The sequence below is a fragment of the Thalassophryne amazonica genome, chromosome 23, assembly GCF_902500255.1.
Source record: "Thalassophryne amazonica chromosome 23, fThaAma1.1, whole genome shotgun sequence".
Lineage (NCBI taxonomy): Eukaryota > Metazoa > Chordata > Actinopteri > Batrachoidiformes > Batrachoididae > Thalassophryne > Thalassophryne amazonica.
The window spans coordinates 12265365-12278808 of NC_047125.1; the positions used below are offsets into that span (position 1 = coordinate 12265365).

The following is a 13444-nucleotide window of genomic DNA, read 5'->3' on the forward strand; positions in this document are numbered from 1 at the left end:
GAAACCTTTCCAGTTCCACTTCAGTACCCTTTGAGCTGTCAACTTAATTTTGACCAAACAATCTTCAAATGGAGATTACCGCAAATGAACTGGATCCTAGATTAGAAAGGGATAAATAATTAATGGACGCAAAATTACGCAGTTCCCTCTAACTCAGCTTGGCGGACTCCCTTCCATACCGGTGTCCTTGGGATGGTGTGCTTTGGAGATCAGTGATAGTGTGTGGTTGCCTCAGGGAGCTGGTTGTCCAGTTTAACAGGGTAGTCAAGGTCCAACACAAGAGTAGAAAGCCAATATAGAATATATCTGGATCCAGGTGTCAGGGGATTGTCAAGCTAGTTTCTCGCTCTGTAAAATGTTCAGGTACTCGACATTTCATTTCGGTCTAACTCATTTCCTTCTAACTTGTTCTTTCCGTGCTTGCTTGCTCACTTGTGAAATAAGGCCGCTGATCAGAGCACGGATTGCAGAGGTCACCTCAGCCTCGCTTCACATTCCACCTCTGGATTGGATTAATAAATGGAAATGACTGCGAGGTTCGCAGGTTTGTCCCGATCAGCTCACAATCCCAGCTGAACTCTAAAGCTGGACCACACGGGCCTCATATGCCCAGCAGACTGGGTTTGGTATCTCCTATTGGAGACCAGAATATTCACACTGGAGATAAGGAAAGTCTATATGTGGAGGTTTAGTTTTCATATTTGTTTCTTGCACCACAGTCCATGTTATTAAAATGGTCATTCTGTTGGTTTGTTAGGAGAACTGCACAAAAATAAACTTATTTTCACCAAATCCTAATATCGGCCATAAAGGGTCAATGTGAACCCAATGTTTTTCACTCATTTTTGACATATTTACCCTCAAATTAAAGCTGAAAATCATATGAACTGATATTGATCATTTGATTTCATCTCTAACATGCTGTGGTACAGTGAAAACAAAGACAAATGTTCACATTGAGGTACTATTCAATTTTTCTGTTGAGTCAAGAAAAATCCAAGATGGCTGCCTTTTTTTTTCCAACATGGCCACTAAACCTAAAGCCAAAATTCCTTTTTTTTTCCCTCCATATGTCTGAAGAATACTGATGAATTTGAGTGGATACTGGGTCTGCTGTCTCTCTATCTATCTATCTATCTAGCTATCTATCTAGCTATCTATCTATCTCTCTCTCTCTCTCTCTATATATATATATATATATTAATCCTTAACCTAATTTTGCCTCAATAGACCTTTTTGTGTCTCTGGTTATGTGTAAATATTTATATAGCATATCACATTTTTGGCATAAATTAACATCGATAATTTAGCAGAACAGGTACAAAAACATTTTATGCATCATAATAAACTATATTAATAGCTATATAAAATACAATAAATTTAGTGGATGGAAATGATACATTTCAAGTTTTGCCATATAGGGAGTTTCACTGTTTAATCACTGACAAGTTACATACATAAACACGGAGAGATATTATTAATCTTCAATTTTTATAATTTAAAAGCAAATATCTGTTTCAGAATACCACAAATATTATTAGAAAATGTAATGACTGAAATATGTTTTTTCATTCTTCAGATATGTCACATTGATTTTCACCATTGCTGCTGGGTTTTCATTTGTTCTATGACCAGTGAAACTGAAAACCCCAAAGTCATCAGGATTTTCAAAATTGCATCATACGTTGATGGGAAGTCTGGCAGAGTGATGATTTATTATAAGAAAAAGAAATTGATCAAACAATCAGAATTTGTGGTATAGTGACAGGAGCCTATATGGATGAGATGTTTGCAGATGATATTGTGATGTGTAATGACCAGCAGAGAGCAGGTTGAGACGACTGCTGCACAATTGTCATCGTGAGCATCATCAAATTGAAATAATTTGGTTCATGTGGTTTGTCAGTCAAATCCAGTCTCACTTTTCTTTATATTTTACTTATGTTTACCATAGTCAACGTTGACTCCAAAACCTTTACATTGCAGTCTTGTATTATTCGACAGCAAGCAATATTGTCAATTTTTGGAGCCAGTTGCTAGTGCTGCCTTATCCACATCCATGACAGCATAGAACCAACGGGAATATGGTTCAGTTAGATGACAGTAAAGTAAGAATGAGGGTGGGAACAGTGAGCGAAAACCATTAGTCAACTAATTGGGTAAAGACTCAGTCAATTTAAAGACTCAATCCCAGTTGAATTGCAATTGCAGGGGTGGTGGCCAGGTGGTTAATGCGCTTGGTTTCAGTGCAGAAGGTTCCGGGTTCAAATCCCATCCCTGCCACATTTCTCCGTGTAATGTGGAGTTGCGTCAGGAAGGGCATCCGGCGTAAAACCTATGCCAATTCAACATGCAGATCCACCTTGGATTTGCTGTGGCGACCCTGAGTGCAAACAAGGGAGCAGCCGAAGGGACTTACTTACTTGTCGACAAGTCTATCAGAAGGAAAATGTGTTGACTCGCCTGGTACTAGCTAAGTCGTACTTGTCTATTATGACTAGTTGTCCCAATCCTATTAAAACCAGTGAATTAACTTCCTCAATGTGGCAGCATTCCAATAATGGGAAATATGACAATTATCTGCAGCTGTATTTTCTCGTAGTGTTTAATTGAATGTTCAACATTAGCTCTGCAGTGACTTGCTCCCTCCCTCACCCGGGGAGAAACCTGATTGAGGTTTTAAAGACTCAATCCCAGTTGAATTGCAATTGCAGGGGCTTTTAATTAGATAAAGCTTGGCTAGTCTGAACATATACTTTACAGCCGTGTCAAGCTAAAAGGCTCCGCGTGTCGTAAATATCACCCGAGACATTAATAGAATTGAGATTAGAGGGCAGAATGTGTGGATCAGCGTAAAAAGGCAGCCAGCAGTGGGACGACTTCGCGCACTGAGCTATTTATAGCCGCTAAAATGGACGGCTCCATTAATATAAGGCTTACCCTTTCTGGAAATTTAAATCACCGGGGTTCACGAATCACTCGCGTGTTATACAGCTGCAGTATGTCAGTGTTAACAGTGCTGTGTATCTGATTTACAGAGAAAGCACAGAGGACCGCTTCATTGCTGGGCGCTAGGACATCTGGTGCGTTTGAAGCCAACGCTGTATCTTAGCAATTTCTCTCTCTGGAAAGCACGAGATGAAGCATATGGCTGCATAGGATGCATATTTTAATTGCATTCCACAGGACGACACAGTTCGTCTTGGTAGGATGCGATATATAAACTTCTAAATTAGCGTGAGACACTACGCTGAGACTTGTCACTCATGCGTAGTTCCATTTTTAGCACTTACAAATGAAAACACCAGACAGGAAAACACCAGCTGATCAATAACAACAGTACGTTTCTTTTTTTTTTCCCCAGAAAGAGAATATGGGTTACCAGGTGTCACAAAAGTTTGTAGCCTAAAATATCTGACTGTGAAGCAACGCGTCCTAAAAAAACATTCCCAAGTCTCTTGGGCTCTGCCACACTTCTAGTTCATTTGTTTGATTCTGCACTAGGGACAAACTGTGCGGTTTCCTTTCACAATCAAATCAAAATGTAAATAAAAGTCACATGTATTTACCATGTTCCCTCATTGGAAGGGCTACTCTGCAGAGGTGTTAGCATCGGTGCTAATGCTAGCCTCAACAAACTTTCTGTCTTTTGTTTTGACATGGTGTTGCACGTAGTAGTGCAGCAGATAAGTGACATTACTCTTTTAAAAATGCCGAGTGGCTACATGAACTTCCAATAGGTGGCCAAGAAGGGGTCAATTGAAGAATTACACAGGGGTCAAAATTTAAACATGCTCCAATCATATTGAAAGATATTCCATATTATTTATCTGATCATAAAGATTCCAAAAATGTATAGTTTGGACTATCTGTGAATGAATGGTATGGAGTTATGGGGTAAAAACAGCAAAAACACAGCAAATTGAAAGTGACCTTTGTCATCATTCTTGCTGTTTTTACCCCATAACTCCAGAACATTCATTCAGATAGTCCAAACTATACCTTTTTGGAATCTTTATGATCAGACAAATTATATGGAATATCTTTCAATATGATTGGAGCATTTTTAAATTTTGACCCCTGTGTAATTCTTCAATTGACCCCTTCTTGGCCACCTATTTAAAGTTCATGTGGCCACTTGACATTTTTAAGAGTAATGTCTAAGGAGTATGTGCCAAATTTGGTGCTTGCATCACCATTTGAAGCATTTTTTTTTTTCAGTTATCCGCTGCACTATAGCTCACTAGGATTAGTAGCCCAAATCTAAAGAGTTGGGTTACTTGTATGAAGAGATGTTTGATTTTTGTTTATGGTAGCTGTCCATGTGCTGGCACAGGACCAGGCCTTAGTAATATAGTTTAATGCCAGCAGTGTACTCTGGTGTCAACACCCAGGTATGAGATTAACTATTTGTGATATACACCAAGCCCCAAACTCTGCCCATCAAAGACGAAGCCGACTCGGAAACAGAAATAGTTGCAGTTCCTTGACTGGCTGATTGAGGCTGGCTCCAAAGGGGAGCGGATTGCCATAGAGGCCCAAGTTAAAATGCTCAAATTTAGAGCCTGGTAAAAACTAATAATAATAATAAACTTTTTTGTCCTCTAAAGCTAGTTTCCCCCTCCATGACAACTGTACATGGTCACTTTGAGTGACAGGAAGCGTGTATCGTCAGCTGACTCTAAACTTCTCCGGTAACAGAGACAGCTAGCAGCGGCTCTGGATCCACCATGTCTGTCCTTTCAGAGACAAAACTGCAATAATATAGTTTGTTGTCCAGTTAATTGTCCAAAGGGATTACTGAAGAAGTCTGTGCTCCAGTATTTCCATAGAGTGAAATTTTTAATCTTATTTCATTTGGTATGTTAGCACCATTAGCATATTAGCAGGTATTACGCTTTAGCTGACATTAGCTCCACTCTACATTAAAACCAACACTCTGTCATAAAACCCAACACAGTCCACAAAAAATATGCTTTAATAAAATACAGAACCAAAGGTTAACCTGTTAGTGTTAGCTTGTTCCCTAAGTCTGAGATTATAGATGGGTTCAGGTTGCATTCATCCATTTCACCTCTTTTGCCAAGTGACTAGAGACCAGACAAGATGTCCGGCTTTCCCGCTGGTTTACTTGTTTAATCTATATACCAGAGTTCATGTGACTCTTCTCACCAGAGTCTAATTAATATATCGGTTTGCCCATAATACTGGTTAAGAGCACTTCTTAAATATGTCAGCATTAATTTTGGGCTATTCCACAGAGCGCCATTCCTTCCCGTTCAATCCCGAATAGCAAATCGGGGCGTGTTCTGAAGCATCATCGTAACTTATTGATCCATCTTTGTCAATCTTGAGCAAATTTGTTATACATAGTGGTGACGGCCATCCTTTCTTTTGTTTTCAGGCAGGTTGCCACGTCTGCATTTTATAAGCAAGCCTGTTAGGAAGGAAGCTAGATTAAGCTATTTCATCCTGTTTTTGCACTTTTTTGGATCATGGGCAATCACAGTAGAACGGCGCCCTATGGAATAGCCCTGTTACAAAATGTACGGTGTAGAAAAACACTTTAGCTGTTAGAAATGGTGTCATTGCATAGTTTGACCAGTTTAGGAGGCTTTGATGGTACCATTCCCAATGCTGTTAAGCATGGCTGGGACCCCTACAAATGGCACATGTACCTGCTGCCATTCATTTTTAATCAGAGTGGGCATTTTATAGTGACAAGAGACAACGGGTTGCTGTTGCATTTTATGCAAATGCTGAGCAACGCAACATGACATGCTTTGGTTGATTATTTGTAATAAAATTCATGTTTAAACTGTCAACTATCAAGCGCCAATTACATTTCTTTGTCATAAGGGTTTGAAAATCAAGTGTTTTCATGCATATATCAGCAGATATACCAGTATCAGATTGTTTTTTAATCACTCTTATAGATATCGCTATCAGCCCCCAAAAATCCATATCGGTCGTGTTTCCCAAATGAATAGAAATAACAGAATAAGGATAACACATGGCATAGAAAGTAGCTGCTGTTTGCTACAAATCCCATCTGTTCAGGCAGACAGGAATGACTCACAATAAGCAGAAGCAGAGATATCGACTACTGTGACATATGTCACATAAGTCCAAAATGAGCTGCCTTTAGGCCGATATTTCCATTACATAGTATCCTGTTATTTTTAGTAACTTTTAACAGGAAACACCAGCTAAAGACAGAGTAAAAACCCATCTGGCACATTATGACCCCCCCCCCCCCAAAAAAAAAAATTGCTGAATACTATCTATAAGCATCTCACATCCAATCAGATGCTCCTTTTGAAGTAACTTGTCATTTCATCTTTCCTTCTCACACGCCGCATGCCGTCTCAGCGGAGAGGCACGCGGTCAATGTCGGCGCTCGTAATGATGCTCACAACTTCGCAGGGCTCTTTTTTCCACCATATGGTGACCTTCATACACCGTAGGCCTCAGACAGATGGGGGTGGGGGGCGTGCAGGTTATTCAGACAGCGAGGACAACAGACCTAAATGCATACAGATGACAACCTGCTGATCTAAAAGCTGCACAGCTGCAGCCGAGAGAAAGCAAAGGCACAGAGGAAAGATGGAAAAAAAAAAAAAAAACTGCCAAAGCGTCTCTGTTCATTACTCTGAAGTGAATATTATGTGAGTTTCAAAGAAACTGGACGTCTTAATACTGAGAAAATGAGTCGAAAGTCAATATCACACTCTGGTGCCGAGGCGTTCCATCGCGGAAGCAAAGCTCCTTTGGAACGAAAAGGACTCGGCAATCCAATTAAAATACATATTCAGTTCAGTGCAATGAGTATCATAATTAATGTAAACAAAGCCTTTGGAAACATGAATGTGAGGACATGAAACAGAGGGCAGGCAATATGGGGAAGTAATGAAAATGTTAAAATGAATTTTTCATGGAGGGAACCTGGGTGACAATCGCTTACGTGTGCATTTTCCGACGGCTATACATAATGCAACACGAGGGGGGGGACTTTATTCTTACTTCTCACTCCCCAAAAAGACAAATTCAATGAAATCCATGAATAACGTTACGATATAATATGATATAAATAAGCAGAAGGTGGTTTATTGGGAGTGTTTTCTCATAACGGAATCCATGACGGGGTTTTCGGTCATGGCGTAAGCGTCGTCTCTCGAGTCGAAAAATACAAGAGCGTGCAGATGGGAATTTATTTAATGGAATATAAAATCCAAACACACTGGAAAGATTTGGGGGAATAACTCTAAATACCTGCAGTCTGGTGCTTTCAGAAAGCGACCACATGCAAAAATCCAATCACGATGTGTATTAAACTTGTGATGGCGGTAATCACGTTCATTTAACACCACCGGTGCTTTTGCTTTCACATTTCCTGGATCACATGAAGAATTCTGAAATGACTTTACCTCATGCAGTGTTTTATTTTAAACTGTCTGGAAATATCTGATGGATTAACGCCCATTCAGAGTTGGAGTTTACAGCAATTTGCCAACTAGCGTGCACAGATTTTTTTTTTTTTTATATCCGTGGCAGAAAATCTTGAAGAGCCCAACAGGCTTTTTGGAAGACAAAAGTCAAATTATTGTAATTCCCCTTACAGATGTCAGACCAGAATAATTTTCTTTCATGCACATCCTCACATGGTGGGCTGCCATTGTGCAACATTTCATCGAAGATCACCAACCAGTTAATAATTTGTGCTTAAAATTAATTCCTGTATACCCTCAAAAAGTTTGGTTGCATGGGTATAATAAATAAAGTTTATATAGCATATTTGCTATCTTTTTTGTAATTTGGCCAATTTTGTAATAAGGCCATCAAATATGGCCATCGGGTATTTGCGTCCGTCCGTCTGTCTTTGCTCAGCATAAGTCCAGTCCCATTACTGCCAGAGTCTTGAAATTTACAGGGAACATTCTTGGGACACAGACCTTGGACAAGTTTAAAGATGGCTAACCTTGACCTATTTTAAGAGGTTAAAAGTCACAGTTTTTCATATATTATGTCAAAGCTAGTGAGTAATAAACAGTTCTAAAACTGAAAACACTGTTTTTGGAACCTGATAACACCTTTTAACTTATTCACAAAACATTTCGCGGATGTTAGCATGGTGACATCACAAGCTGGTAGCTAGCTGCAAACTCTGTTTCATTTGTGTGTAAATATAACCTTTGTGTCACGAGTTAACTTTCACGGTAGCTTTTTGTACTCCCCCTCTCATTTTTCTGTTTTGGTTCAATGCCGACAGCTCAAACACTTTGCGATAATAAATTGTCGTACACTTTGATATGCAACCTTAAAACTATAACTTTTGTTATATCACTTATTTCCTCTATGGCTGTTAGATCTCTTGAGATCTATCATAATCAGACCAGATTTTATCGCTATACATGATTGTTGTTGTTTTATCACCCAGCTCTATTTCTAACTATGACTAGGGGGCAGTGTTGTAAAGAAAATGTTTGTTTATCATCGAAAGAAGTATAGCAAAACTGTTTGACAGTGATAACAACATGGTTCGTTATACCGTAAGCAAAGTGTTTCCAAAATGACCGGATGCTTGCATGTCAGAAGACCCCCATATCATGTAAATCCACGTACTCACGCTCAGGTCAGCGCACCATGTTGATTTTTGGTCGATATGACCTATGCAACCTCATCTCTTTTGCTACTTCTGTATCTCTTTCTACATCTGTGGTCAGAAAAGCCTCCTCATGACAAATTATGTCAAAGCTAGTGAGTAATAAACAGTTCTAAAAACTGAAAACACTGTTTTTGGAACCTGATAACACCTTGAACTTATTCACAAGACATTTCGGGGATGTTAGCATGGTGACATCACAAGCTGGTAGCTAGCTGCAAACTCTGTTTCATTTGTGTGTAAATATAACCTCTGTGTCATATACGTATTATATAAAAGTAAGTGAGAAATAAACACTTCTAAAACTGAAAACGCTGGTTTTGGAACCTAATATCACCTCTGAACTTATTTCCAAGACATTTTGCAGATGTTAGCATGGTGACATCACAGGTTGGTAGCTAGCTGCAAACTCTGCTTCATTTGTGTGTAAATATAACCTCTGTGTCACACGTTATATAAAGGTTAGTGAGAAATAAACACTTCTAAAACCGAAAACACTGTTTTTGGAACCTAATAACACCTCTGAACGTATTTACAAGACATTTCGTGGACGTTAGCATGGTGACATCACAGACTGGTAGCTAGCTGCAAACTCTGTTTCATTTGTGTGCAAATATAACCTCTGTGTCATATATTATATAAAAGTTAGCGAGAAATAAACAGTTCTAAAAGTGAAAATGCTGTTTTTCTAACCTGATAACACCTCTGGAGTCATTTACAAGACATTTTGCACACGTTTGCGCACATGCTAGCTTCTACTAACTCAAAGCTAACTTCCTATAGAGTTAAATTTGTCTCATTACCTACAAATGATTGTCTCATACCTGCAAATGCACAGAGGGTGATTTACAAATATTCTTTGATTTGCACAACTTCCGGTCTTAAAACATAAATATTGTTTTTGATTGATTGATTGATAGATGGGCTTTATTTTACATGTACAAATTGCACATAAGACAATACGATCGTAATAATTAAACAACTGCAAATTATTAAGAACACAATACTCATACAGCTGGGGGTATTTTAGCGTTGCGTTGTATTTTAAATACTACTCTTTGGAAATCAGAATTTGAAATAGGTTAGTCTGGATAACCCTGTGGATTTGGCGACACCTGCCGTGACGAGACGGCACAACAAGCATCTCAGTCTACATTCATCTGTATTTTGATGTCAAAAAAATAAATGCGCAAACACACCATGTATCGTTGTATCATTTCCACATGTAGAAAGGTAGTTTCTTTAGTTTCAAAAGAACCACAAGAGGGATCTTCCAAGGAAAGCCTTTCAGAATGATGAACTCACTCAATTCTGTGCAACGAATTACAGTTAGCTATAAACAATATAACTTTATTTCTTTGACATCACACAAATCCTGTAAATCTGGCTCGCCCTTAACTAATGACAGACTTACATAATAAGTCACAAGAAGATATAAAAGCATTAATGAACAGAATACCGCGCTCATAGAGCGCAAACCTCCCTCAATACTAGTTTCCAATTTCAAAAAATTTTACCTTAGAAAAATTTTTCAAGGTCAAACTCCTGTTAGAAGTGGCTTTTCAAAAACTAAATTAGATGTAATCAAATGTTAGGAATATGTATTTACTTCTTGCACTTTAGTCAAAGTTGTTTTTTTTTTTTTGTGGTGTTGTCAAGGATTGTTTTCACTGTTTTCAGTTTCTGAATTCTTTTTCAGATCATTTTCACAGAACATCAGCTGTCGTTGCTTTTTGGCACTTGGCTTCCGACTGATAACTGGAAGACAGACAAACATAAAATTGGCATAAAATTCGAACCTGCGTCCAATTTTGGTTGCGTAGGTAAAACCATAACAGAAAAAAATGAGTGATTGAGGCACTTTTGATTGAGATATAATGCAAAATGTACATCAAATGGGCTTTTCAATATTAAATTTAAATGTGCACAAAATCCACAATCCGGATCAGATCCGGATCAAACTTTGTCAGGAGATAGTGAGTGCCAGTCTGCACCTCACTTTGAAATATGAGAGTGATTGGGGCATGTTTGATTAAGATATAATGTAAAATATACATTAAATGGGGTTTCAATGTTAAATTTAAATGGGCACAAAATCTGTAATCTGGATCCGATCTGGATCACACTTGGTCAACAATCAAATATAAAGAAATTTGATCTTTTTGGACAGTTATGAATTTTGGAAATGTTCAATTGTTAAAGATAAGGATTTTTTCCAATTTTCCCAGTTTTTTTGTCTTTGACCTATGACCTTGAAAACTGAATCAGTTCTTGCATATCAGTAAAAAAAAATCCTAATTTATGAAAAATTGTGGGCTCCAGGCTGTTCACAAACAAACGGGCAAAAACATAGCCTCCTCCAACTTCATTGGCAGAGGTAATAAAACTGCTATGAAAATAGAACATTTCAAGAGGATGTGAACATAAAAAGCTAGCGTGACCAATAAGCAATAACACATTACTGTCACTAATATTTTGACTGTCTATTAAAAATATAAGCCACCATTGGGGCTATTTGGGCCCCAAACCGGCACTACTCATCCATATTTCATATGAATGCATCCATCACTTCTTTTACATCACCCATGCATGCGTACAAGTATCTGATATTTGCTCACGAGTGGTTGTCCCATTACAAACAACGACAACAAAACAGAGCGAGAGAGAGAGAACGGTTCGAGGTTTTAAATAGAAAAGTGCCACGAGGGAAAAGGTTCATACGATCCAACACCCATGTTTACGTATGCCTTATACGCAAATATTGTTCGCGTTAAAAGTCCCCAAAGTCCCATAATTATTCAACTTTGCATGTACAAATACACCAGTTTGTACATGTACATGTTAATTTCATCTTTTGTTACACTTTGGTGACATATGCAATGGAAATAGTCTGGATTGCTCAACCTTCCCACTTGAAGGCTTAAAAGTAGGGCTGGGTGATAGGAAAAATATCACAACTTATTTTTATATGGATTGACAGTTTCCTCAGTTTGGGTGACACGAGTTAACTTTCACGGTAGCTTTTTGTACTCCCCCTCTCATTTTTCTGTTTTGGTTCAATGCCGACAGCTCAAACACTTTTCGATAATAAATGGTCGTACACTTTGATATGCAACCTTAAAACTACAACTTTTGTTAGAACACTTATTTCCTCTATGGCTGTTAGATCTCTTAAGATCTATCATAATCAGACCAGATTTGATCGCTATAAATGATTGTTGTTGTTTTTTCACCCAGCTCTATTTCTAACTATGACTAGGGGGCAGTGTTGTAAAGAAAATGTTTGTTTATCATAGAAAGAAGTATAGCAAAACTGTTTGACAGTGATAACAACATGGTTCGGTATACTGTAAGCAAAGTGTTTCCAAAATGACCGGATGCTTGCATGTCAGAAGACCCCCATATCATGTAAATCCACGTACTCACGCTCAGGTCAGCGCACCATGTTTATTTTTGGTCGATATGACCTATGCAACCTCATCTCTTTTGCTACTTCTGTATCTCTTTCTACATCTGTGGTCAGAAACGCCTCCTCATGAAAAATACTGCAGCTCTTCCTTTGCCATCTCCACATCTCTCTCTCCCTACGCCTGAGCTATCAAACTGTTTCCCTTTCTTTTCCTGATGTCTCGTTTTGTCAGTCATTCTTTTTGGCACTGCGTCCAGTCTTGCTGAGCACAGAGTTCAGTTCATTCAGCAGATTACATGGCATCTGGCCCTGTCCGCTCACAACAGGTCTCCTGCCGAGGCCTTTGAGGGCACCCTGAGAAGCCGCAGGAAGAGCCAGCGGCTGTGAATGTCTGGACGGGGATGGGGACGGGGACAGGCGGTACAGAGGCTGGCAAACGTCCCCTGAGCTTTGTCTGTGTGCAAGTTCCGGGGTCCTGAGCAAGTCGCTGGTTGCAGAGGGCGTTCGGTGGTTGACACCGCTGTCCTTAACGGCCGCCGGGTCTCCGTCACTCACAGAAGTCCTCCAGTCTGTCAACTGTGAGAAAAGATGATGAATTGCGGCAGATTTTCAGCTCAACTACGGCTTTTTTCTTGTCACAAGGAGAATGTCTCAAATTTACATATGAAAGTACATCATTTATAAATGAACAAAGATTTCTTTGTAAAGTATCTTTAATTTGAGCTTGAATATTCTTGTTGTTTTCACAAGGATTTCTTAAAAAAAAAAAAAAAAATCCTTTAAATGTGTTCTGTGCCGTAAAACTTAATGAACATCAAAGTTTCTGTGAAACCCTAAAACATATCCCTTTAAAGAATTCACCAAAACCTATTTCTGCAAAATATTTAAAGTAAATTAATTGAAATAACAAGACAATAATTTTAACAGCATTCTTGCCAATGGGTTTGCATTCGTCATCAAAGTGAAAATAATTTTGGATAGTTTCCCCACAAATAAATAAATAAAATCTCACAATTTTTTTTTTTTTTAAACTTTTTTTCATTCTGTTACTTTATAATAACTCCATTTCAACAAGAACTACATTTTATCAAAAAAGAAAAGATTTAGACAACCTATATTTTGTGGCATGTTGGCTAATAATATCATAGCAGCTTTTACTAACCAGTTTTTGTGAGGGAAAGTTCTTACCTGTTTGCCAGAATTTTGGTTGTTTTGAGGACTCTTCTGGCCCTTATTCACAGCACCCCCTCTGGAGGTTTTGGGTACTTCTTGAACATTCTCTGGCCAGAAGTCAGAACCATACTGGAGATACACAACATCCAATACCATAAATTAGCAGCAAATAACTTTGTGGTTATTTAATGTGGATGTTG

General features: G+C 38.5%; 1 protein-coding gene and 1 long non-coding RNA gene across 6 annotated transcripts in view; both read right to left on the minus strand.

Annotated features, from left to right (window-relative positions):
* Positions 1-714: 714 nt before the first annotated feature.
* Positions 715-6216, minus strand: LOC117505013. The gene is made up of 2 exons (XR_004559004.1): positions 4756-6216; positions 715-2046 (listed from the first exon to the last, which is right to left on the minus strand). It is a non-coding gene; the product is annotated as an uncharacterized LOC117505013 (long non-coding RNA).
* A 4743-nt stretch (positions 6217-10959) lies between these two features.
* zmp:0000000660 (arf-GAP with Rho-GAP domain, ANK repeat and PH domain-containing protein 2) overlaps positions 10960-13444 on the minus strand; it is a 215809-nt gene continuing 213324 nt past the window's right edge. For all 5 annotated transcript variants that reach the window (XM_034164507.1, XM_034164506.1, XM_034164503.1 and 2 more), the window contains 2 exons: positions 13260-13373; positions 10960-12647 (listed from right to left, as the gene is read on the minus strand). In XM_034164507.1, the coding sequence (XP_034020398.1) occupies positions 12300-12647; positions 13260-13373 (462 nt within the window). In that variant the 3' untranslated portion in view covers positions 10960-12299. The remainder of the gene's footprint in view (positions 12648-13259; positions 13374-13444) is intronic.